The 25,855-nt window shown below is 43.4% G+C and overlaps 1 protein-coding gene across 8 annotated transcripts in view; it reads right to left on the minus strand.

Annotated features, from left to right (window-relative positions):
- Window positions 1–25,855, minus strand: part of CLUAP1 (clusterin associated protein 1) — a 61,927-nt gene that overhangs the window by 22,504 nt on the left and 13,568 nt on the right. For 6 of the 8 annotated variants that reach the window (XM_041749777.1, XM_041749776.1, XM_041749781.1 and 3 more), the window contains 6 exons: window positions 20,444–20,577; window positions 17,362–17,503; window positions 14,881–14,953; window positions 13,957–14,034; window positions 3,024–3,131; window positions 129–184 (listed from right to left, as the gene is read on the minus strand). In XM_041749777.1, coding sequence (XP_041605711.1) covers window positions 129–184; window positions 3,024–3,131; window positions 13,957–14,034; window positions 14,881–14,953; window positions 17,362–17,503; window positions 20,444–20,577 — 591 coding nt within the window. The remainder of the gene's footprint in view (window positions 1–128; window positions 185–3,023; window positions 3,132–13,956; window positions 14,035–14,880; window positions 14,954–17,361; window positions 17,504–20,443; window positions 20,578–25,855) is intronic. The other 2 variants (XM_041749783.1, XM_041749779.1) reach the window with 1 other exon arrangement.

Consider the following 25,855-nt stretch of genomic DNA (forward strand, 5'->3'; position numbering starts at 1 on the left):
CGCAAACCCGGCAGCAGGCCAGGCTGCTAGGCAGCAGCTTGTACTCAGCTTGTCGGCTCAGTGAGTCTACAAGGCCAGCCCGGGACTGGGAAGAACAGAGCTGCTCAAGGGAACTGCCTGGGACTCACATCGTCATCAGAGTCTCCACCCTGCATGGTGCCCACGATGCGCTTGCCAGGTCTTCCTGAGGAGAACCAAAGCATGAAGAAATTATGAAAATCTTATTTTTAAAAAAAAAGGTAAGGAAAGGCATTCAAGATTTGTTTTCCTTTAGAAAACTGGGAAAACATAAGAACCACACTAAAAAATTTACTTAAGTAGCACCCAAATAATCAAAACTGCCAATGAAAAGTAATGGATTTTTTGCATTTCCACTTAGAAAAAAAAAAGAAAAAGGGCAATAAAACATGATCATGGTGCAGAAATCAGAAAACTAAACACGCATCCTGCACATGTGAGAAAAATCACTGAATCCCACTCTGATTATCTATGGGGTAGAACAGCTCTGCTATCTGCTGAAAAAAGAAATGCAGTCTCCCTACACAGACCAACATTACCTGTGTTTGAATCTATGTCTGAGCTCCAAAGAGAAAACCTTTTTTTTTTTTTTTTTTTTTTTAAGATTTTATTTATTTATTCATGATAGAGAGAGAGAGAGAGAGAGAGAGAGAGAGAGAGGCAGAGACACAAGCAGAGGGAGAAGCAGGCTCCATGCACCGGGAGCCTGACGTGGGATTCGATCCCGGGTCTCCAGGATCGCGCCCTGGGCCAAAGGCAGGCGCCAAACCGCTGCGCCACCCAGGGATCCCAAGAGAAAACCTTTTGAGGATCACAATTAGTTCATCTTTAAAAACATTCTTAATTTAAAAAAAAAAAAAAAAAAAAGGGATCCCTGGGTGGCACAGCGGTTTGGCGCCTGCCTTTGGCCCGGGGCGCGATCCTGGAGACCCGGGATCGAATCCCACGTCGGGCTCCCGGTGCATGGAGCCTGCTTCTCCCTCTGCCTATGTCTCTGCCTCTCTCTCTCTCTTTCTCTCTCTCTCACTGTGTGCTTATCATAAATAAATAAAATTTAAAAAAAAATAAATAAAAACATTCTTCACTCATGGATGCCCAGCTGTGACTGCTGCAAACACCTAGGAGCCATCCTTCACTGCTGGAGGCAGAGAGCTGCACCCCCACCTGGAGGCTGAGGAAGGAGCCCCGGGACCCCAGGTTCACGCCTCGGGGCAAAGGCAGTGAGGCAGCTGGGAGAGGAACTTGCTCACTACAGGCCTGGGTGGCCACCAGGAGCTAATACGGAAACCTTCCTTGATCAGATTAAATGCAAATCTTGTGTTTTCTAAAGCCCTTATACTTTTTAGCTTTTACTTTTGCTGGCTGAGTGCTCAGCAGTAAAATTTAGGAGCAGCAGTGCATTCATGAGCCAATCACAAACGTCTTCAGAGCCTCAGCTCCCATTTGTACAATGGGAGTCATAACCTCTAACCTCCATTTATATCATGAAGCTGTTAAAAAATAAAAGGACAGGGGTGCCTGAGTGGCCCAGCTGGCTGAGCGTACAACTTTTGATTTCGGTTTAGGTCATGATCTCAGGGTCATGGGAATGAGTCCCACCCACAATGGGCTCCGCACTCTGTGTGGAGTCTGCTTGAGATTCTCTCTCCCTCTCCCTGACCTCCATCCCATCCGAGTGCACTCTTACTCTCTCTAAATTAAATAAATGTTTTAAAAACAACAAAAAAAGATCAGTTAATAGCAAAACTTAATATAAAACGAAGATAATTTACCTCTGAAATATACCATGCAAAAAAAAAAAAAAAAAGAAATATACCATGCATACAAAAATGCAAACTGCTCCAAAAATTAACAAATAATAGATAGATGTTTTCATTTATTTTTTTTTTAAGATTTTATTTATTTATTCGTGAGAGACACTGAGAGAGAGAGAGGCAGGGACACAGGGAGAGGGAGAAGCAGGCTCCCCACAAGAAGCCCAATGCGGGACTTGATCCCAGATCTCGGGATCACGCCCTGAGCCAAAGGCAGATGCTCAAACGCTGAGCCACCCAGGCATCCCAGTACATAGATTTTTTTTTTTCATAGATGTTTTTAAAAGCAAGTATAGAGCAATGTAGTAGTGTCTATCAAAACAAAGATCTACATAAACTTTAAGAATTCCATTTTTAATAGTACAAACACTGCAGATAAGCAGAAAGATGTATATACCAGGAAAAGAGGGAAAAATAACTTAAATATATATTTTTTAAATATCTTTTAATATGAGAATGCCCAAGTAAATTATGGGTACAGTCATGCTATGGAAAATTATGCAGCTGTCAAAAAGAATGAAGTGGATTTTATTTTACTGACATGGGAGAAGTTCTGATATATTTAATAATAACTTTTTTTAAAAAAGCAAGCTGCAGAACCATACACAAAGTCTGGTTCCACTTAGGTTACAAAATGTATCAGCTGATCTTTGTGTATTTCGCTGTATGTGTGTGCACATCCATATGTGGAAAGGCAATCTGAAAGACACCCCCCCCCAGCTACCAACCAGGACCCCTAGAGGGTAGCAAGTGGCACATGAAGAAAACCCCGGGGGACACCCACATTTACTCCATAGATTTTATTGCTTCAGTCTTCAGCAGTGAGAAAGTAGAAACTAGAAGATTTTTTAAAAGGCAGAGATGGTTGGGAGTCCTTCCTGCATGCATTAATTCTCTGATTATAGGGGATGTCACTGCACTGAGAGCTGTCTGGACCCAAGAAGGGTGGAATGCAGCTCAGTGGCAGAGGCAGTGTACTCCCATGGCCTCTGTGAGATACCCCCGGCCACAAAGAAGCATCAGCTCTTCCTGGGACCACAGGTAAGAGTATTAGCAGCAAAGGTGAGCGCTGAGCAGTTTAAGAGCCAAAACCTCATGAACAGGAGGGCAGGATGAACTCCGGAGCAGAAGCCACCCAAACTGTTCTGTGACAGGGCAGGGGGAGGAGGGCAAGTGACAGCAGCTGCGTACCTTGGATGAGCACCTCCACGGCTGTCCGAGGCTTAGACAGCTGCCGCTCCTCCAATTCACTGTCAGATTCATCATCTTCCTGGATGTCAATGTCCGAGTCGTCATTACCTGGAGGAACACAAGGACACAAAACACAAGGGCGACTCCATCATTACCTCTAAAACAGCTTCTAGCAACAGGATTCTTGTGCAAAAACATCTGTACTTCTCAGCCTTTCTTTTGGTGATTAGATTCTATGAAACTCTTGGGATTTGCCTGGAAATATTTAGTGAGGAGTTAACACAGACAATGAGATACTGTTTTTTTTGTTGTTGTTATTTGTCTTTTTCAAATAATCTTCCAAAGCAAGACCAAAACGGGTCAGAATACATCAATTAGAAACACTATTCTGGGGCAGCCCCGGTGGCGCAACGGTTTAGCGCCGCCTGCAGCCCGGGGTGTGATCCTGGAGACCCTGGATCGAGTCCCATGTCGGGCTCCCTGCATGGAGCCTGCTTCTCTCTCTGCCTGTGTCTCTGCCTCTCTTTTGCTCTCTCTGAATAAATAAATAAATCTTTAAAAAAAAAAAAAAGAAAGATTATTCTGGGGACCCCTGGGTGGCTCAATGGTTGAGCTTCTGCCTTCGGCTCAGGGCATGATTCTGGGGTCTGGGATTGAGTCCCACACTGGGCTCCTTGCGGGGAGGCTGCTTCTCCCTCTGCCTATGTCCCTGCCTCTCTGTGTGTCTCTCGTGAATAAATAAATACATATATATTTTTTAATGAATTTATTTTTTTATGAATTTATTTTTTATTGGTGTTCAATTTGCCAACATATAGAATAATACCCAGTGCTCATCCCATCAAGTGCCCACCTCAGTGCCTGTCACCCAGTCACCCCAATCCCCAAATACATAAATCTTAAAAAAAAAAAAAGAAAAAAAGAAAGAAAGAAAAGAAACATTCCGGCAGGTGAAACTAAAATTGAACAGCCAGCCATCAAGGTAATTCTTGGTTAGCTGGGGGGAAAACCATTTTCTGTGCCGTGTTAGGTACTGTTACCCCAACTCTTTGTGGATAACAGAGATGGGGAAGCAGAGCCCCCTGAGAAGGTGAGTGCACCAAAACAAGCCAGCAGCCAAGACACAGACCAGGCTGGGAATGGCCAAGCACGGCTGGCCTGAGAAAGATGGCAGCCCAGTGAGCAGCAATGAGAACAGGTGCTCAGGATGTTGCTTCCAGGAGAGAATTCCATTACAGGCAAATAGAGAAAACTCTCAGTGCAACAGCCTTATACATTCATTTCTTAAATACTCTCCTGGAGTCTTGTGCAGGTTGGACATTTCCTCAAGGGAACCTCTAGAAAGAGAGTTTCCACAGTGGGGAGAAAAAGCTTTCACTGTTCACTGTCCAGCCAGATTCCTGCAACCAGGGAGAGACAGTGGTTCTAGAAGGATGGAAGTTGAGGTGTTTGCAGCTGCTGTTCTGATCACTGAGTCAAAGTAAGTTTGGAAGGACAGTAATTGTGCGTCTATGAAAAGGCTCTGCTTAGCCTCTGCTGTAAGCAGGTAATGAAATGGCGGTTGCATCTAGCAGGGCAGCAGGGGAAAGTTCTCCACTTTCTTCACTGCAGAAAGAGCTGTGCCCTTCCCCTTGGTGGGGGTTGGGGAGGAAACCCAGGAGTCAGGGCAAGTGTGGGGAATAGCATCCTGCACAAACCTCAACACTACCTATCTGAAAACTACCATCTTACAAAAGCCTATACAAAGAATATGATGAAATATTAACACAAATTAATGTCTATAACATGAAATTACTATTCAACTTTGTTCACTTTTAATTTCATCCAGGAATATTGTGACATTGTGTCATTACCCCATGCAATATAAACCAAGTATTATGAATTTTAAAATATCAATAACATGTTTCTCAAGCTCAACATTTCTTCTGAAAATTCAAACCAATACACTAAAGTAATGCATGCTGTAACTGAAATCACCAAGTTATCAGTGATGCATTAAAATTTTTTTTATAAATTAATTTTTATTGGTGTTCAATTTACCAACATACAGAAAAACACCAGTGCTCATCCCGTCAAGTGTCCCCCTCAGTGCCCGTCACCCATTCCCCCCCACCTCCCGCCCTCCTCCCCTTCCACCACCCCTAGTTCGTTTCCCAGAGTTAGCAGTCTTTATGTTCTGTCTCCCTTCCTGATATTTCCCACACATTACTTTTCCCTTCCTTTATATTCCCTTTCACTATTATTTATATTCCCCAAATGAATGAAAACATACACTGTTTGTCCTTCTGCGATTGACTTACTTCACTCAGCATAATACCCTCCAGTTCCATCCACGTTGAAGCAAATGGTGGGTATTTGTCCTTTCTAATGGCTGAGGAATATTCAATTGTATACATAAACCACATCTTCTTTATCCATTCATCTTTCGATGGACACCGAGGCTCCTTCCACAGTTTGGCCATTGTGGACATTGCTGCTAGAAACATCGGGGTGCAGGTGTCCTGGCGTTTCATTGCATCTGAATTTTTGGGGTAAATCCCCAACAGTGCAATTGCTGGGTCGTAGGGCAGGTCTATTTTTAACTCTTTGAGGAACCTCCACACAGTTTTCCAGAGTGGCTGCACCAGTTCACATTCCCACCAACAGTGTAAGAGGGTTCCCTTTTCTCCGCATCCTCTCCAACATTTGTGGTTTCCTGCCTTGTTAATTTTCCCCATTCTCACTGGTGTGAGGTGGTATCTCATTGTGGTTTGGATTTGTATTTCCCTGATTGCAAGTGATGCAGAGCATTTTCTCATGTGCATGTTGGCCATGTCCATGTCTTCCTCTGTGAGATTTCTCTTCATGTCTTTTGCCCATTTCATGATTGGATTGTTTGTTTCTTTGGTGTTGAGTTTAATAAGTTCTTTATAGATTTTAGAAACTAGCCCTTTATCTGATATGTCATTTGCAAATATCTTCTCCCATTCTGTAGGTTGTCTTTTAGTTTTGTTGACTGTATCGTTTGCTGTGCAAAAGCTTCTTATCTTGATGAAGTCCCAATAGTTCATTTTTGCTTTTGTTTCTTTTGCCTTCGTGGATGTATCTTGCAAGAAGTTACTGTGGCCGAGTTCAAAAAGGGTGTTGCCTGTGTTCTCCTCCAGGATTTTGATGGAATCTTGTCTCACATTTAGATCTCTCATCCATTTTGAGTTTATCTTTGTGTATGGTGAAAGAGAGTGGTCCAGTTTCATTCTTCTGCATGTGGATGTCCAATTTTCCCAACACCATTTATTGAAGAGACTGTCTTTCTTCCAATGGATAGTCTTTCCTCCTTTATCGAGTATTAGTTGACCATACAGTTCAGGGTCCACTTCTGGGTTCTCTATTCTGTTCCATTGATCTATGTGTCTGTTTTTGTGCCAGTACCACACTGTCTTGATGACCACAGCTTTGTAGTACAACCTGAAATCTGGCATTGTGATGCCCCCAGCTGTGGTTTTCTTTTTTAAAATTCCCCTGGCTATTCGGGGTCTTTTCTGATTCCACACAAATCTTAAAATAATTTGTTCTAACTCTCTGAAGAAAGTCCATGGTATTTTGATAGGGATTGCATTAAACGTGTAAATTGCCCTGGGTAACATTGACATTTTTACAATATTGATTCTGCCAATCCATGAGCATGGAATATTTTTCCATCTCTTTGTGTCTTCCTCAATTTCTTTCAGAAGTGTTCTATAGTTTTTAGGGTATAGATCCTTTACCTCTTTGGTTAGGTTTATTCCTAGGTATCTTATGATTTTGGGTGCAATTGTAAATGGGATTGACTCCTTAATTTCTCTTTCTTCAGTCTCATTGTTAGTGTATAGAAATGCCATTGATTTCTGGGCATTGATTTTGTATCCTTCCATGCTACCAAATTGCTGTATGAGTTCTAGCAATCTTGGGGTGGAGGCTTTTGGGTTTTCTATGTAGAGTATCATGTCATCGGCGAAGAGGGAGAGTTTGACTTCTTCTTTGCCAATTTTAATGCCTTTAATGTCTTTTTGTTGTCTGATTGCTGAGGCGAGGACTTCCAGTACTATGTTGAATAGCAGTGGGGAGAGTGGACATCCCTGTCTTGTTCCTGATCTTAGGGGAAAGGCTCCCAATGCTTCCCCATTGAGAATGATATTTGCTGTGGGCTTTTCGTAGATGGCTTTTAAGATGTCGAAGAAAGTTCCCTCTATCCCAACACTCTGAAGTGTTTTGATCAGGAATGGATGCTGTATTTTGTCAAATGCTTTCTCTGCATCTAATGAGAGGATCATATGGTTCTTGGTTTTTCTCTTGCTGATATGATGAATCACATTAATTGTTTTACAAGTGTTGAACCAGCCTTGTGTCCCGGGGATAAATCCTACTTGGTCATGGTGAATAATTTTCTTAATGTGTTGTTGGATCCTATTGGCTAGTATCTTGTTGAGAATTTTTGCATCCATGTTCATCAGGGATATTGGTCTGTAATTCTCCTTTTTGGTGGGGTCTTTGTCTGGTTTCGGAATTAAGGTGATGCTGGCCTCATAGAACGAATTTCGAAGTATTCCATCTCTTTCTATCTTTCCAAACAGCTTTAGTAGAATAGGTATGATTTCTTCTTTAAACGTTTGATAGAATTCCCCTGGGAAGCCATCTGGCCCTGGACTCTTGTGTCTTGGGAGGTTTTTGATGACTGCTTCAATTTCCTCCCTGGTTATTGGCCTGTTCAGGTTTTCTATTTCTTCCTGCTCCAGTTTTGGTAGTTTGTGGCTTTCCAGGAATGCGTCCATTTCTTCTAGATTGCTTAATTTATTGGCGTATAGCTGTTCATAATATGTTTTTAAAACTGTTTGTATTTCCTTGGTGTTGGTAGTGATCTCTCCTTTCTCATTCATGATTTTATTAATTTGAGTCTTCTCTCTCTTCTTTTTAATAAGGTTGCCTAATGGTTTATCTATCTTATTAATTCTTTCAAAGAACCAACTCCTGGTTCTGTTGATCTGTTCCACATTCTTTTGGTCTCGATTTCATTTAGTTCTGCTCGAATTTTAATTAACTCTCTTCTTCTGCTGGGGGTGGGGTGCATTTGCTGCTTTTTCTCTAGTTCCTTTATGTGTAAGGTGAGTTTTTGTATTTGAGTTCTTTCCAGTTTTTGAATGGATGCTTGTATTGCGATGTATTTCCCCCTGAGGACTGCTTTTGCTGCATCCCAAAGATTTTGAATGGTTGTATCTTCATTCTCATTAGTTTCCATGAATCTTTTTAATTCTTCCTTAATTTCCCGGTTGACCTTTTCATCTTTTAGCAGGATGGTCCTTAACCTCCACGTGTTTGTGGTCCTTCCAAACTTCTTGTTGTGATTAAGTTCTAATTTCAAGGCATTATGGTCTGAGAATATACAGGGGACTATCCCGATCTTTTGGTATCGGTTCAGACCCGATTTGTGACCCAGTATGTGGTCTATTCTGGAGAAAGTTCCATGTGCACTTGAGAAGAATGTGTATTCAGTTGAGTTTGGATGTAAAGTTCTGTAGATATCTGTGAAATCCATCTGGTCCAGTGTATCATGTAAAGTTCTGTAGATATCTGTGAAATCCATCTGGTCCAGTGTATCATTTAAAGCTTTCATTTCTTTGGAGATGTTGTGCTTAGAAGACCTATGTAGTGTAGAAAGAGCTAGATTGAAGTCACCAAGTATAAGTGTATTATTATCAAAGTATTTCTTCAGTTTGGTTATTAATTGGTTTAAATATCTGGCAGCTCCCACATTCGGGGCATATATATTGAGGATTGTTAAGTCCTCTTGTTGGATAGATCCTTTGAGTATGAGATAGTGTCCCTCTTCATCTCTCACTATAGTCTTCAGGGTAAATTTTAATTTATCTGATATGAGGATGGCTACCCCTGCTTTCTTTTGAGGACCATTTGAATGGTAAATGGTTCTCCAACCTTTTATTTTCAGGTTGTAGGTGTCCTTCTGTCTAAAATGAGTCTCTTGTAGACAGCAAATAGATGGGTCCTGCTTTTTTATCCAGTCTGAAACCCTGCGCCTTTTGATGGGGTCATTAAGCCCGTTCACGTTCAGAGTTACTATTGACAGATATGAGTTTAGTGTCACCATGATATCTATTCAGTCCTTGTTTTTGTGGATTGTTCCTCTGAACTTCTTCTTAAAGGGGAATTTTAAGAATCCCCCTTAAAATTTCTTGCAGAGCTGGTTTGGAGGTCACATATTCTTTCAGTTCCTGCCTGTCTTGGAAGCTCTTTACCTCTCCTTCCATTTTGAATGAGAGCCTTGCTGGATAAAGTATTCTTGGTTGCATGTTCTTCTCATTTAGGACCCTGAATATATCCTGCCAGCCCTTTCTGGCCATCCAGGTCTCTGTGGAGAGGTCTGCTGTTACCCTAATATTCCTCCCCATAAAAGTCAGGGCCTTTTTTTCTCTTGCTGCTTTGAGGATCTTCTCCTTATCTTTGGAATTTGCAAGCTTCACTATTAAATGTCGAGGTGTTGAACGGTTTTTATTGATTTTAGGGGGGGATCTTTCTATTTCCTGGATCTGAATGCCTGTTTCCCTTCCCAGATTCGGAAAGTTTTCAGCTAGGATTTGTTCAAATACATATTCTGGCCTTCTGTCCCTTTCGGCGCCCTCGGGAACCCCAATTAGACGTAGGTTTTTCTTCCTCAGGCTGTCATTTATTTCCCTTAATCTATCCTCATGGTCTTTTAATTGTCTGTCTCTTTTTCCTCAGTTTCCCTCTTTGCCATCAACTTGTCTTCTATGTCACTCACTCGTTCTTCCACCTCGTTAAGCCTCGTCGTTAGGACTTCTAGCTTGGATTGCATCTCATTTAATTGATTTTTAATTTCTGCCTGAGTGGATCTAAATTCTGCAGTCATGAAGTCTCTTGAGTCCTTTATGGTTTTTTCTAGAGCCACCAGTAGCTGTATAATAGTGCTTCTGAATTGGCTTTCTGACATTGAATTGTAATCCAGATTTTGTAACTCTGTGGGAGACAGGACTGTTTCTGATTCTTTTTTTTTTGAGGTGAGGTTTTCCTTCTAGTCTTTTTGCTCAATGCAGAGTGGCCAAAAACAAGTTGTATTGGGAAAAGGAGAAAAAGAGAGAGAAGGAAAGGAAAGAGAAAAAGAAAAAAGAGAAAGAAGAAAAAAAGGGAAAAAAGAGAAGAAAAAGAGAAAGAAAAAGGAGAAAAAAAAGGCGTGGGGGAAGCAATCAGAAATCAAAAAGAAAAGAAAGAAAGAAAGAAAGAAAGAAAAGAAAGAAAGAAAGAACACAAAACAAAACAAAAAACAAACAAACAAAAAAACGTGGGAGTATCTTCTGATTCTGTATACTTTAAGTCCCTTGACTTCCTCTGGAACTGGTCCGTCTAGCTGGTCTTCTGGGGGAGGGGCCTGCTGTGTTGATTTTCAGGTGTTAGCACTTGGGGGAGCTGCTCTGCCCCCTGCCTGGTGCAGGGTTCAGTGGGGGTTGTTTACCCTGTGAGGGCCAGGAGGAACAGCCACAGTGGCGGGAGAAGTTCTGGAAACCTGGATTCAGCTTCCGCAATAACTCCGGGGCTCTCCGTCTGCAGGGCCTGGGGGCTCCGGGGCGGGGCCGCTGATCTGCTCAGCTCCAGGTAGGAGCGTCCTTACCGTCCTGGGCCCTCCCGGCCTCTGCCTGTCCCGGGAGGAGGCCGGATCCTGGGCTCTGTCCCGGCGCCCTGTGCTTTGGCGCCTGCGCTGTTGGATTCGCGCTCCCGCCCCGCAGCCCCCTCCGCGCGGAGCTTCTTCCTCTGCCCGAGTAGCCGCCGCCGCCCGGCTGCTCCCAGAGCTGCGTAGCCCCCTCCGCCGAGCCGCCGCCCGAGCCCCTCTGAGCTGCTCCGGGTCCCCCCTTGCGCACTGCAGCCCTTAGGGAGCTCGGCGCACTCTCCCCGGGGCGCAGGTGCCTGTTAGTGTCCCAGGGAGCCCGAGGGCGTCCCCACCCTCCCGGGTCCTGCTCTAACTCCCTACGGGCGCCTTTCCGCTGGGAAGGTTGGTGCAGCTCCTGCTTCTCCGGGACGGGGCTCTCCTGTCCTGGGGACACTCGCCCCGGCCTCAGCCCGGCTCCTCGCGGGGCCCCTCCCCCTCGGATGCCTTTTGTTTCTTTATTTCTTTTTCCCCGTCTTCCTACCTTGATAGAAGCGCGAACTCTTCTCACTGTAGCGTTCCGGTTGGTCTCTCTTTAAATCTCAGGCCGAATTCGTAGATTTTCAGGATGATTTGAAGGTTATCTAGGTAATTTGTTGGGGACAGGTGATTTGGGGACCCTACTCTTCCGCCATCTTGCCCCTCCTCTCAGTGATGCATTAAAATTAAGTATGGCAGACAAGAGTGCCCATAAAATTCAAAGAGAAAAGAATAATCTTTCTAAGAAATGGTGCTGAGACAACTGAATAGCCACATGCCCAGCAATGAGGTTGGATGCCTACCTACACCATATGTAAAAATTAACTCAAAATGGATCAGAAACTTAAGTAAGAGTTATACTATAAAGGTCCTGGAAGAAAACCCAGGGATAAATCCTAGTGACCTTAAATTAGGCAGTGGTTTCTTAGGTATGACACTAAAAACAAGTAACAAAAGGAAAACTGATAGTGTGGACTTTATTAAAACTTTATGCAGCCAAAGCCATCAAAGCCATCAGCAAGAAACTGAAAAGATGGCCCAGAGAATGAGAGAAAGTATTTGCAAATCCCAGATCACATAAGAATCTAGTATCCGGAATATACAGAAGAACTCTTACAATTCAATAAAAATAAATAAATAAATAAATAAATAAATAACCCAATTTAAAAATGTCCAAAGACTTGAATAAACCTCTCCAAAGAAGATTTATACAAATGGCCAATAAGCAATGAAAAGATGCTCCATTTCATTAGCTATCAGAGGAATTCACATCAAAATCACAATCACGCCCACTTTAACTATTTGTGTCTCCTTTCAGATCAGCACAGTCCAAAAGAAATGTAATACCAGCTGGCAGATATATAATTTAAAATTGTCTAGTAACTATACTAAAGTAAAAAGAAATAGGTAAATTAATTTTAGCGCTATTTTACTTAACCCAATATATCCAAAATATCATTCTAATAAGTAAACATAAAATATTAATTAATGAATAATTTTACTTTCTTTCATGCTAAATCATTGAAACCTATTGTATATTTTCCACAATCAGCACACCTCAATTTGGACCAGCCACATTGGAAGTACTCAAGAGTCACACATGGTTTATGGCCGGTTACTGGGTGGCACAGTTCTAGACTCTGAGCTCCGTGAGCACTTCACTCATCACTATGTTCTAAGTGCCAGCAAAATGCCTGATATGCAGTAGGCATGCAGTAAGTTAAGTGTTAAATGCAGGAACATCTGCTCTCCACCATACCATAAAAACTAAACCACAGCCAGGTTACTAATGTGCTTTCTAGAAACTTCTGGGTCATTTTATGGATTTACCACCAGTAGTGAGGTTTAAAAGGATAGTGGGAAAAAATAAAAAATAAAAATAAAAATAAAATAAAAGGATAGTGGGAAGACGAAGGCTGCCCTTACTTCTATTACAGGGTACTCGAACAAAATGCTTGGCCTTTTTAACCCCAGGGCATTCTCCTGTCTCTAAGCACTCAGACTTTCTCTTCCTCAAGTCCCTTCCTCCAAACTCATCGCCTCACTGAGCTCTGGTCCCCACTCTCTTACAGACGCTCAGGTCTCTCTCTCCTCAACTGGTAGCTCCTTTCTCCCCAGATCCACTTATTTTAGCTTTGCTTAAATAGTACTTCCTTTTTTTTTCTTTTTAAAGATTTTATTTATTTATTCATGAGAGATACAGAGAGAGAGAGAGGCAGAGACACAGGCAGAGGGAGAAGCAGGCCCCATGCAGGGAGCCGGATGTGGCACTCCATCCCGGGTCTCAGGATCACACCCTGGGCTGCAGGTGGCGCTAAACCGCTGCGCCACCAGGACTGCCCTAAATAGTACTTCCTAAACGAAGCCTACACTGACTCCCTATCTAAAATCCAATTCCAGGGATCCCTGGGTGGCGCAGTGGTTTAGCGCCTGTCTTTGGCCCAGGGCGCGATCCTGGAGACCCGGGATCGAATCCCACGTCGGGCTCCCAGTGCATGGAGCCTGCTTCTCCCTCTGCCTATGTCTCTGCCTCTCTCTCTCCCTCTCTCTGTGACTATCATAAATAAATAAAAATAAAAAATAAAATAAAATAAAATCCAATTCCATCCCACCCTCTCCATTCTTTCTCTGCTCTACTTTCCCCCCAACCCCAGGGTCACTTTCTGCACTCAGCTTGCTCAGTGTTTGTGTCCTCTCACTGGCAAGCAGACTGGTTAAAGCAAGGATCCCTGTCTCTCGTCCACTAGCGAATCCTTCACATCCAGAATAGATCTTCAACAATGATTTGTTGCACTCAATCTCTTATCACTCCTGAATTTTGCTCATTCTTGCTCTTAATCATGTCCATGTCCTATTAGGTTTTTCTGAGAAGTCTTTCAGAAAGTCTTCCTTTATATATCTTCCCCTGATCCCAATTCTCTGAACAATGCTCCCACATATATAGCACAGCAAAGAAAAACAGAACATCTTAAGAACTTTGGGATGAACATAAATGAGAATGAGTCTTCATGTTTTCCTAACTTCTTTGCCCACCCCAAGCTAATTAAGTGCTATCCTTCATTCAGTTTATTTCAAATGGAAATTACTTTTCCAAAAAAAGCTAAATCAGAGATGCTCCTATGAATGCTTGTCCTTCAAGAGATCCCAAATCTATGGATCACAAAATTAAACTGTGAGTTTAGAAGAATAAAACAATATCAGTGAGGAAAGTCTTACATGCTGGTCTGGGGACAGAGCAGGGTGCAGCCAACCAACCAGGGCTCTTACCTGTGCCAGGCCTCTCAGGAGGGGATAAATTCCATGCAGGCTTATCACTTAGGGCTGCTTCAGGCTCTCCTGGCTCACCTGGAACCATAAAGGTAAGGGGCTGCTTCGGCTAGAGAGGCCCTGGGAATTCCCTAAACTTGCCCCTAAAGGATCTCCCCGAAGTCCTTACTGTCCTTCTAGAGCTTCCTGAGATTAGAAGAGGCATAGGACAAGTACAGAGGAGAAAAGTACAAAGACAGAGAGAGCCACCGTGGGTATACATGCCTGAAGTCCTATATACATGCCTGAAGTCCTCAAGCACAGGAGAATAAAGTATATCGTCATAAAAAAGTATACCGTCCCCTTCAAGAGAAGGAGAACTCTGAGACAGGGCCGTGAATGCAGCATGAAGACCATGCACTGCTGTCACTCCCGAGGCTGACCTGACACCTTGGTGAAGTTCGTGGATGAAGCATGCTAACCAGTCACAAGCAGCAGTCCCCACCAGCTGACAGCCTCACTGGACCATCTTGGATTACTGGGGGCCACATGATGGCTATGATGGTAGGGGGGCGGACCCTAAGGAAGTGATCCCTTCATGGGCATAGCACTATGGCACTTGCTTTCTATCAGTCTGCCCTAAAATAAGGACCCTACAGACCCCCAAGACCCAGTTTTCTTTCATGGTTATATGTTACATGCAATTCAAACTAACAGTATAATTGAAATGGGAAAACAGTATTTTAGTTGACAAGAAAACCAGATGTGCTTTAAATACTATGTATTTTGAACCAACCTCTTGAGCTCTTGAGCGAAAAGAGTCCTGGATACAGAACATGTGAGAAAACTGCCTTTTGAAAATAAATAAAATATACATACAGATTTCTTTCAGGACTACCAACACTGGCACAGAGGAAACAGCCCTGTCTGAGAGTGTGGCCTTACTTCCACTCCTGAGCAGGCGCTTCTCCTCCTCCTTCAGCTTGTTCTGCATCAGGCGCAGAGTATTTTCAGCTTCCTAGGGAACAATAAACACAAGACTCAGAAGAAAGGACCCTGTTCCGGACTGCTTTATTGTTCTTTAGCATCTAGGTACATAGGGCTAAGTCTGTGCTGCAGGACCAGCCAGGATCTAAAGTACACGAGAAGGATCAGCGCCCAGTCAACAAGCAGGGCCGGGTCCTAGCACCCCTGTTCTCTGCCAGCAGCCCAGAGAAAGGTAGGCAGCCAGAAGTGGGGCAGCTGACCTCCCCCCCGAGCCCTAAAGAACACGAAAGGACCCGCTGAAATGCCCATCACGTGTGTCACTGTGCAATGCCAACAGGGGAGCAGATGCATCAACTACGGGACAGTACAGGGCTCCTGCTCCAAAGACCAAAGCTCTGCACCACTCCAGCCCCAAAACATGCTAAATGGTGGGGCTGATCACGATGAAAAGAGAAAGAAAGAAAAAAAAAAGAAAAAGAAAAAGAAAAAGAAAAAGAAAAAGAAAAAGAAAAAGAAAAAAAAAAAGAAAAGAAAAGAAAAGAAAAGAAAGAAAAGAAAAGAAAAGAAAGGAAGAAAGAAAAGAAAGAAAAAGAAAGAAAGAAAGAAAGAAAGAAAGAAAGAAAGAGAAAAGAGGAGAAAGAAAGAAAGAAAGAAAGAAAGAAAGAAAGAAAGAAAGAAAGAAAGGAAGGAAGGAATAGAGTCTAGTTTTTAGGGGCACAAAAGCTAACGCTTCAGCTCAGTTACCAAATGTAGCCCTAATTACTGTCAAAAGAGAGACTATGAGAGGAGATTGGCCTTTAAATATTTGTTGTTGTTCTAAACATTATAATGAAAGTTCTGTTTCATGCATGAGATCGCCTTCAGGCCCAGGTGCTACAAGCACAGAGAGTCTGCGTGAACACAAGAGGATGAAAAAATCTGCATCCTGAGGCATGTGTTCTGGCACACTCTGCACATAGGGGTGACCACACCCGACAGCACAAAACACTCCCTTTACCTTCACTGGCCCTTTTTGGTTCTTTCCCAGACATTCAACGTTTAAAATGTCCTGAACTCCAGGCTCTTTGCACTGCCCTCAAAACGTGCCTGTGCTGTACCCCTGCTGCCCTGCAGCCTGCCCCTACTACAGAGCAATGGTGGCAACGGGCTCCGTGTCAAGATAAACGTGTCCACAGAAGCACAGGAATCCTCCCAGCCAGCCCTCCCCTCCAATAAAACAGCTTCACCTGATTTAAACACCCAAGTTTGCAGGAAGACTGGCATAACCTTTATACCAAAATCTGTCACAGAGTGTGAGAAAGGGAGACTGTAGACTAATATCATCATGAACGCAGATTCTAAGTGACCCTTCTTAGGTTAAGCAGAAATATCTCCAAGGGATAAGGCCAATTCAAAAAGTGATAGTAACTTGGTCCAATTTCATTTGCTTTGAATTCCATATTTATCAGCTCACGCTGGGACCAGAAACACTCCTTCCAAAGTGGCTGTGAGCACTGAGATGAGAGGAACCTGTAAGACGGCTGGTTCTGGGTCACATGCATTTTCCACAATAATCAATACACTGCATCCTCTTTATAAAGAAGTCGCTGATAAACTGGTTTGAATGATTCAAGTAACCAAGGCCCCTGAAAATCTTTCAATGAACTGGCCAAGTCTTGAGATCTTTATCCAAGACCAGTTACCGACTCTGTGGGACTCAGTGCAAATTAAAATGCACTTAAAGGGACACCTGGGTGGCTTAGTGGTTAAGCATCTGCCTTCGGCTCAGGACGTGATCCCCAGGTCTGGGGATCAAGACCCACATTGGGCTCCCTGCAAGGAGCCTGCTTCTCCCTCTGTCTATGTCTCTGCCTCCATTCTCTCTCTGTCTCTCTCATGAATAAATGAAATCTTTTTAAAAAAATGCACTTAAAAACTATTAAGAATTTCAAGCCAGGGACCCCTGGGTGGCTCAGCAGTTGAGCATCTGCCTTCAGCAGAGGGCATGATTCTGGAGTCTCTGGATCGAGTTCTGCGTCGGGCTCCCTGCATGGAGCCTGCTTCTCTCTCTGATATGTCTCTGCCTCTCTCTGTGTGTCTCTCATGAATAAATGAATAAAATCTTAAAAAAAAAAAAAAAAGAATTTCAAGCCAGTGATAGCACAGCGTTAAAGTAAGAACAGGCCCTCCTAAGCCATGTCTTATGCAACTACGTGGTCACGTGTCAGCCCTGTCTGCAGTCCTACTGAACCAAATCCATCAGACAGCTGACAACCCCGTGCTCAAGCGACACTAGGAGTTAAACAAAAGTGTCACATGAGCAATCCTTACACTTGATCAGGGAGAAAAAACATTCGCAGATTTTTTTTTTCTACAATATTTACAAAGTGACACATCAACAAGTACAAAATAACACACCAGGAGGAATGGTCTGTACAGAAATGTGGGCTGAGCACTTACCTCAAACCTTTCTTGCTCCATTCTATGATGGTCCTCGAGTTGCTGTTCCAGATAAGCCAGATTTCGAAATTTCTCTAGATAAACGTCATACTGCTTTTGCAACTCCTCCTCGATCTTCTCATATTCATCCATAAAAGCTGGCCTGAAACAACCGAATGAAATAAAAAGTAAAAGATAGATCACTAAACAGTAGTTTGAAACAAGTACTCTGAGTTCCAGGTGCCATCATGGTTTGCTGTAGAAAAGTCCTTAGCTGGAGAGGGTTCTTCATCTCGTAGCTGCTTATAGCCCAGTTCTCTTTTCTTCTCCCTCCCTCCCTCCCTTCAAAATGAACATACTTATTATTTTTTCTAATCAAAAGCTCTTTGTAAAAATTAGAAATAATCTCAAAGTATGAAGAATAGGGTAAAAATTACTCATAATTCTATCACCAGGTATAAGCACTTAATATTTGGTAAGCATCCTTCCAGACTTTTCTACGCATGGATCCATATAGGAATGCATTTTTTTGTTGTTTTTTTTTTTAGGGATGCATTTTTAAATATCATTAAGCATATTACCATCTTCGATGAAGCTTTGCAGTCTTTTTTCTTACTCAAAATGCCTTGGATTGGGGGGATCCCTGGGTGGCTCGGCAGTTTGGCACCTGCCTTTGGCCCAGGGCGTGATCTTGGAGTCCCGGGATTGAGTCCTGCGTCAGGCTCCCGGCATGGAGCCTGCTTCTCCCTCCTCCTGTGTCTCTGCCTCTCTCTCTATGTCTATCATAAATAAATTAATTTTAAAAAATGCCTTGGATCTTTTTTTTTTTTTAAGATTTTATTTATTCATGAGAGACACAGAGAGAGAAGCAGAGACACAGGCAGAGGGAGAAGCAGGCTCCATGCAGGGAGCCTGACATGGGACTCGATCCTGGGTCTCCAGGATCAGGCCCCGGGCCAAAGTTGGCACTAAACCGCTGAGCCACCCAGGCTGCCCAATGGTTGGATTTTAATAAAGACTTAAAAATTAATCACATATCAAAAATACCTCACAAAATCAAGAAGTTAAATATATGCATTATCTTACTTGAGCATAATATTCTGCTGTCTGGATGCTCCAAAATGGTAGTCTGTCCCCTAATAAGGGAAATATAGGTTGCTACAAATTAAAGCTAATTTTTAAAAACGATTTTTATTTTTATTTGAGAAAGCAAGTGAGCATATACATGCAAGCAGTGGGCAAGAGAGGGGCAGACGGAGAGAGAAAATCTTCAAGCAGACTCCCCGCTGAGTGGGGAGCCCAATGTGGGGCTCAATCTCATTACTCTGAGATCATGACTTGAGCTGAAACCAAGAGTCCCAACACTTAATTGAGCCACCCAGACATCCCTAAAGCTAAGTTTTTAACAATATAAAATCTAAAACCAAAACTATAACACAAAAACCTGTTTCAACTGGTTTGTTGTATCTATTTTTTTCTCTTATTTTTGATCTTAAAGGGAAAACTCTCTTCTTTTAAAAACATAAACAGATGGGGCAGCCCAGGTGGCTCAGTGGTTTAGCGCCACCTTCAGCCCAGGGTGTGATCCTGGAGACCTGAGATCGAGTCCCACGTCAGGCTCCCTACATGGAGCCTGCTTCTCCTTCTCCATGTCTCTGCCTCTCTGCCTCTCTCTCTCTCTCTCTCTCTCTCTCCGTGTCTCTCATGAATAAACAAATAAAATCTTTAAAAATATATATATATATAAACATATAAGTTAAATAATAATATATAACCTTAGGAGTAGAGAAAACATATGAACTCTTCTATTGAAAGGCCATGAAACTTAACAAAAATGAATTTATCCCTGAGAGGTAGAATTTTTTAATGAGATACATGTATCAGGTGGCCCAGATTCCAAAGGTGAAATGGCTTGCCAGTGGCTAGTGCTCACTGGATTACACGTATCTCCACAGATGCCAGGACAGTAGCCAGGGTATGACCCAGTCACCAGTACCTCCAAAAAGCAAGACATCCAGACAGATGCAGCAGCTACACAGACGGAGTGAAGAGAGAAAAATAAAGGGAGAAGGAAAAGGAAGAGAAGCAGGGATCCCTGGGTGGCGCAGCGGTTTGGCACCTGCCTTTGGCCCAGGGCGCGATCCCGGAGACCCGGGATCGAATCCCACATCGGGCTCCCGGTGCATGGAGCCTGCTTCTCCCTCTGCCTGTGTCTCTGCCTCTCTCTCTCTCTCTCTGTGTGACTATCATAAATAAATAATAAAAAATGCAAACCTTTTAAAAAAAAAAAAAAAGGAAGAGAAGCAGTGCAGAATGATAGAGCAAGAGAAAGAAGATGTAAAACGAGAGTGAGAGAGTGTGTGGGTGCACACACAGGCTCCAAGAAAATGTGAGGAACACACTTGAAAAGCTCTAATGAGGGAAGCCCTGGTGGCGCAGCAGTTTAGGGCCGCCTGCAGCCCGGGGTGTGATCCTGCAGACCTGGGATCGAGTCCCACATCGGGCTCCCTGCATGGAGCCTGTTTCTCCCTCTGCCTGTGTCTCTGCCTCTCTCTCTCTCTCTCTCTGTGTCTCTCATGAATAAACAAATTAAAAAAAGAAAAAAAGAAAAAGAAAAGCTCTAATCACCTGGAGGGTATTTTGCACCACTACTATCCATTCATATTACCTGGAAAAAGGTATTTTCAGGGAGGGAAAGTCAAAAGAAAGATTAATTACTGTCAAGAAATATAAAAGTCTAAAATCTATTCAAACTAAGAAATGAGAGTATGCTTCTGTGTCTACCTCGTTTAGGGCAAGGCACAGATCTTAGGAGAGGAGCCTTATGTAACTTTCACCATCTGGATTCACTTACTCTGCCCTGCATTCCAAGAAGCTGTAAAGGACTAAAGGGAGGTTTGAGAATTAAGCAGTTTCCCAGGCACACTGAAAGCAGTAAAGATAATGAGTTTGGCAAAGCACTTGTTAGGATGCATGTGGCCCGCACACGAACCAGTCCAGATGATCTTATGCCCAAGGGGCCAAAGCCACTGACCACACGTCCTCACTCTGCTTGAACTGCCAAAGACAACTCTCATCCCACTCTTCAGGTGTTCATATCTACCTGACGCTCTGCAGAGTCTGGAGACGCTTCTGATTTCTTTCCAGTTCTAATTTCCTCTTCTCGATTTTGGCTTCTAAATTAGCTTCATCAGAGGCCACATTATTGAGCAGATCTTTAGTCTTCTGGACCTGCGCCTGCATTGAATAGGAAATGAATGGGCCAGTGAGAACTCCGACCTGACCCCTGGAAGAGAGGATGTGCACAACTCCTCAGGCACAGTGACATCACACTACAGAAAAGCAAAAGTAAACATACAGAGCAAACCCTCCCCTAAGCCATCGCTCAGTTCACCAACCATTTCGGCAGGAGGCCACAGAGGTCCACAAAAAAATGATCCTTTTTCCATGAAAAGAGGATGCTTGTCCCCAGGAAAACAAATGAAAACAGAAAGAACAGTGTCCTGAGCAGAGGGGAGCAAGGCCCAGACCTCCTGTGCAGCTCACTTGCTCACAGTGCTTACATACACTCTGGACTGTTAGCCTGCCTTTATTCACATTGTTCAGCGGCTCCACCCCTCTCCCCCCTATTACAAATATCTGACTCATGGAATATATCCATCACCAAGTATGGCTTTATTTGGGAAGGGACAAAAAGAAACATTCAGTGGTCCCAGCCCTCACCCACTGCTTGCTGGTGAGAAACTGAGAAAGAAACTGAGAAAGTTCCTCCCACTGGCAAGTAAGCCTCAACTATAGACTAAAACAGAGAAACTACTGCACTGATGTCAGTGAGAAAGTGGCTCCTTCAGTGGACCCAGCTTTTGGGAGGGAGCCTGGGCAGCAGGGCCAGATAAAGAAGGGGAAGGAGAGAGGGAAGGAGAGACCACAGACAAAACCTGCAGACCTCCCTGCAGGGGACACAGTCAAGAGCAAGTTCATGTGACATGGAGCAGTCAGAATGAACGCACCGTCTTCACACTCATATTGTCTGGAAAGCCGGCCAGGTCAGGCCCGTGGCTCAGAGTTGTGATCCGATCCGCTGCATTAGGAACAATGTCTGCACGCAGCCAGCTGACTATGCAACTGTCTTCCAAATTCTGACATTCCAACTCTGCCTTTAGTTCCTGATGCCCGACATGGGGCTCTCCCCTCCAGTACTCTGCACATGGGTTATGCCCCACAAAGGCTGAGGGTTTACCTGCAGGTCTCTGAGATGCTATGGGGTCCACAAGTCATCATCGAAGGAGCTCAGACACTCTAACTGGATATTTGGAAGCAACCACTTTTATTGTTTATTTATGGTTGAGTTTTTTCAAAGAAGTACACTAATCGTTTCTAAGATATTCTCATGAAAATAATCATATCACTATCCATTTGCTGCAAGTGCTTTAAAAACTCCACAAGAAGGGGCAGCTCAGGTGGCTCAGCGGTTTAGCGCCGCCTTCAGCCCAGAGCATGATCCTGGAGACCCGGGATCGAGTCCCACGTCGGGCTCCCTGCATGGAGCCTGCTTCTTTCTCCCTCTGCCTGTGTCTCTCCCTCTCTCTCTCTCTATCTCTCATGAATAAATAAATAAAACCTTTCAAATAAAAATAAAAATAATAAAAACTCCACAAGAGATATAAATTCACTCTCACAACAGAATACAAGGTGAGTTTCTGAATAACTCAAGTAGACAGCAACTATTTCTCTGAATCAAAGTCAGATTAAGCCTAGTGAATTTATCTGATTTCAAAAATAAAAGTAATTTTTTTAAGGTATGCACTCCTCAAACATGAAATAACACTGGGGCCCCCGGTGGCTCAGTCAGTTAAACATCCGTCCAACTCTTGGTTTTTGCTCAGGTCATGATTTCGGGAACGTGGGATCAAGCCCCATGTTGGGCTCTGCACTCAGCGGGGATTCCGCTTGAGATTATTCCTCTCACTCTGCCTCTCCCCAACCATGCAGGTACATGCTCGCTCTCTCAAATAGATAAATAGATCTTTTTAGGGATGCCTGGGTGGCTCAGTGGTTGACCATCCGCCTTTGGCTCAGGGCATGACCCTGGGGTCCTGGGAACGAGTCCTGTATCAGGCTCCCCACAGAGCCTGCTTCTCCCTCTGCCTATGTCTCTGCCTCTGTGTTTCTCATGAATAAATAAATAAAATCTTAAAAAAAAATAAATCTTTTTAAAAAAAGATGTTAAAAAAAATAACTATCAGTGTGATAAACACAATTTCCCCTAGCTTTCTGAAACAACTATATATAACCCCTTTTCAGTATCCATGCTGTTGTTTTGGTTTTGCTTTTAGAATTATCAAACATCATGGATATTTTGTAGCAACTAACAGATACATTAAAAGGCCTTCACCAACTATGTTGTACACCTGAAACTAATGTTTTTGGGTTTTTTTGTTTTTTTTTTTCTGAAACTAATGTTAACCTTGAGAGGATCCCTGGATGGCTCAGTGGTTTAGCATCTGCCTTTGAACGAGGGCGTGATCCTGGAGTCCTGGAATCGAGTCCCGAATCAGGCTCCCTGCATGGAGCCTGCTTCTCTCTCTGCCCATGTCTCTGCCTCTCTCTCTCTCTGTGTCTCTTATGAATAGATAAATAAAATCTTAAAAAAAAAATGTTAACGTTGCATGTCAACTATATTTCAATTTAAAAAATGAAATAGGGCAGACCAGGTGGCTCGGTGGTTTAGCTCCACCTTTGGCCTGGGGCGTGATCCTGGAGACCCCGGATCGAGTCCCACATCAGGCTCCCTACATGGAGCCAGCCTGTTTCTCCCTCTGCCTGTGTCTCTGCCTCTCTCTCTCTGTCTCTCATTAATAAAAAAATAAAATAAAATATTTTTTAAAAATAAAAAAGGAAATAATATACATACATAAGGAGGTTCCCCAAAGAAATGAACAGTGCCCTCCTTTCACTATTCTAATATATACTTAGTGCTAAAGGCACATTCATGCCATGTTAACCTGATCCAGCCAGAACACTGACAAGCACAAGAGCATTAGCAGTTAAAAAACTTACATTGAGAAACAATCACAAACTCACAAACAGCTAGAGTAGAATACAAAGCATTTTTTCCTGACCCAGGTCAGAGTGGGTTGCTGGCTTGAGGTCCCATCACCTCTCAATATTTGTATTTCCCATGAACAAGGACTTTCTCTTTCCTTCACAACCATGATACAATCACTGAAACATGAAATGAATGCAGGTGAACCACCACCATGCAGTCCTCAGACTCTCTCAGATATCCCCACTTGTGCCGTGGCGTCCGTAACACCAGGCGGAGGTCACCCTGGCATTCGGTCATCACATTTCCTTGGCTTCTTGGCCCTTCCTGGACTTCCATGTCCTTCCACTGCTGGAGAGAAGGGCCAAGCAGCTTGGAAAATGTCCTTCAATCTGCCTTTGTCTGATAAACTTCAGATTACGCACCTTTTAGCAGAAACAGCACAGCTATCACTGAGTCCTATAGGGTGTGCAGGATTTTTATTTGTCCCACTACCAGCGACCTACACTTTGATTACCTGATTTGATTACCTGATTAAGCAGGTGTCTGCCAGGATTCTCAAGTGGAGTCACTGTTTTCTCCTTTGTAATTACTAAGTACTCTTGAAAGGAACTACTTTGAAACTATAAGAAATAAATACTTTCTCTTCATCTTTCAATATAGTCCTTTATTTTTTATATCAGTGAGAACTCATGGCCTCCCATTTCATTCAATGCTCTATGATCCATTACTATAATTTATTGATTTTGAAGCTTAAATTGTCCCTGGTTTGCTATCTATTTTGCAAAGAATTTTGATAGATCCCTTTCATTCTCTGGGCATGACGGGATCTTGTACTTTCCTGTTCCAGCCTCTGGACTCAGATGCTTCTCCCCAAGAGCCCTGGTTCCTTTTAGTGGAGAATGGCATTGAGAAGCCAAGAGCTGATAGTAGGTTTGCTCAGAGCTAGGAAATGTATGAATGTGTATGTGGGCGTACATGGGCATGTACATAAATATATGACATACACTCATGTGTACAAACATACAAGCGTACCAAATGCATTCCTAGAGCTAGCCAGTTACCTGTCTATCCAATGAAAACTATGCACTTAGCCAACACCTCCTATTTCAGGGTTCATTCTAAGTTTTTCTTTTTTTTTTTTTTTTTTAATTTATTTATGATAGTCACACAGAGAGAGAGAGAGAGAGAGAGGGGGCAGAGACACAGGCAGAGGGAGAAGCAGGCTCCATGCACCGGGAGCCCGATGTGGGATTCGATCCTGGGTCTCCAGGATCGCGCCCTGGGCCAAAGGCAGGTGCCAAACTGCTGCGCCACCCAGGGATCCCCATTCTAAGTTTTTCATATCCGTAACTGTTTTCCTTTTTTTTTTTTTTTTTAAAGATTCTATTTATTTATTCATGAGAGACACAGAGAGGGTGAAAGAGAGGCAGAGGGAGAAGCAGGCTCCATGCAGGGAGCCCGACATGGGACTCGATCCCAGGTCTCCGGGATCAGGCCCTGGACTGAAGGCGGCGCCAAACCACTGAGCCACCGGGGCTGCCCCCCGTAACTGTTTTCCAACCATGAAAACCTTGACTTCCGTTATCTTTAACATATTTACCTCCTGGATCTGTCTGCCTGCATGTAACTGATGTCCCATCTCAGCTGCCCTCCCCTCCTCACGGCTAAGGTTGAACCCTGGTGCTGGGTTGCCCAGGGAGTAGTACTGTTTTATGACAAGGATATTATAAAAACCTATCAATCTTAGAATTTACAGGGGAATCCCTGGGTGGCTCAGCAGTTTGGCGCCTGCCTTTGGCACAGGGCGCGATCCTGGAGTCCCGGGATCGAGTCCCATGTCGGGGTCCCGGCATGGAGCCTGCTTCTCCCTCCTCCTGCGTCTCTGCCTCTCTCTCTCTCTCTATCATAAAAAAAAAAAAAAAAAAAAAAAAAATCTTAGAATTTACAACTCTCAGCAAATTCTTGTTTTATGCTACTCCTAGTTTACATAAGGCTCTCCTATGTCTATTTTTTTAAAGATGTACTTATTTATTTATGATAGACACAGAGGGAGAGAGAGAGGCAGAGACACAGGCAGAGGGAGAAGCAGCCTCCACACCGGGAGCCAGACACGGGACTCGATCCCAGGTCTCCAGGATCGTGCAACACCAAAGGCAGGCGCCAAACCGCTGAGCCACCCAGGGATCCCCTCTCCTATGTCTACTGAATAAAATGAATCCCCCCCAAAAATAATAAAATAAATAAAATAAAATAAATAAAATAAAATAAAATAAATCCCTAGTAATGACTGAATACCTACATGTGCTGGAGACTACAAATACCATGCACTGTCATAATGAATGTACGTAATGACCCTATGTGGCAGACAGTACCATTCTCCTCACTTTATGGATGAGCAAAGTGAGGCACAGGGTGGTTAAGTAACTTACTTAAGATCAGACAGTGGGATTCAAACCCAAGCAGTCT

Source organism: Vulpes lagopus, chromosome 3, assembly GCF_018345385.1.
Source record: "Vulpes lagopus strain Blue_001 chromosome 3, ASM1834538v1, whole genome shotgun sequence".
In the NCBI taxonomy this organism is placed as follows: Eukaryota; Metazoa; Chordata; class Mammalia; order Carnivora; family Canidae; genus Vulpes; species Vulpes lagopus.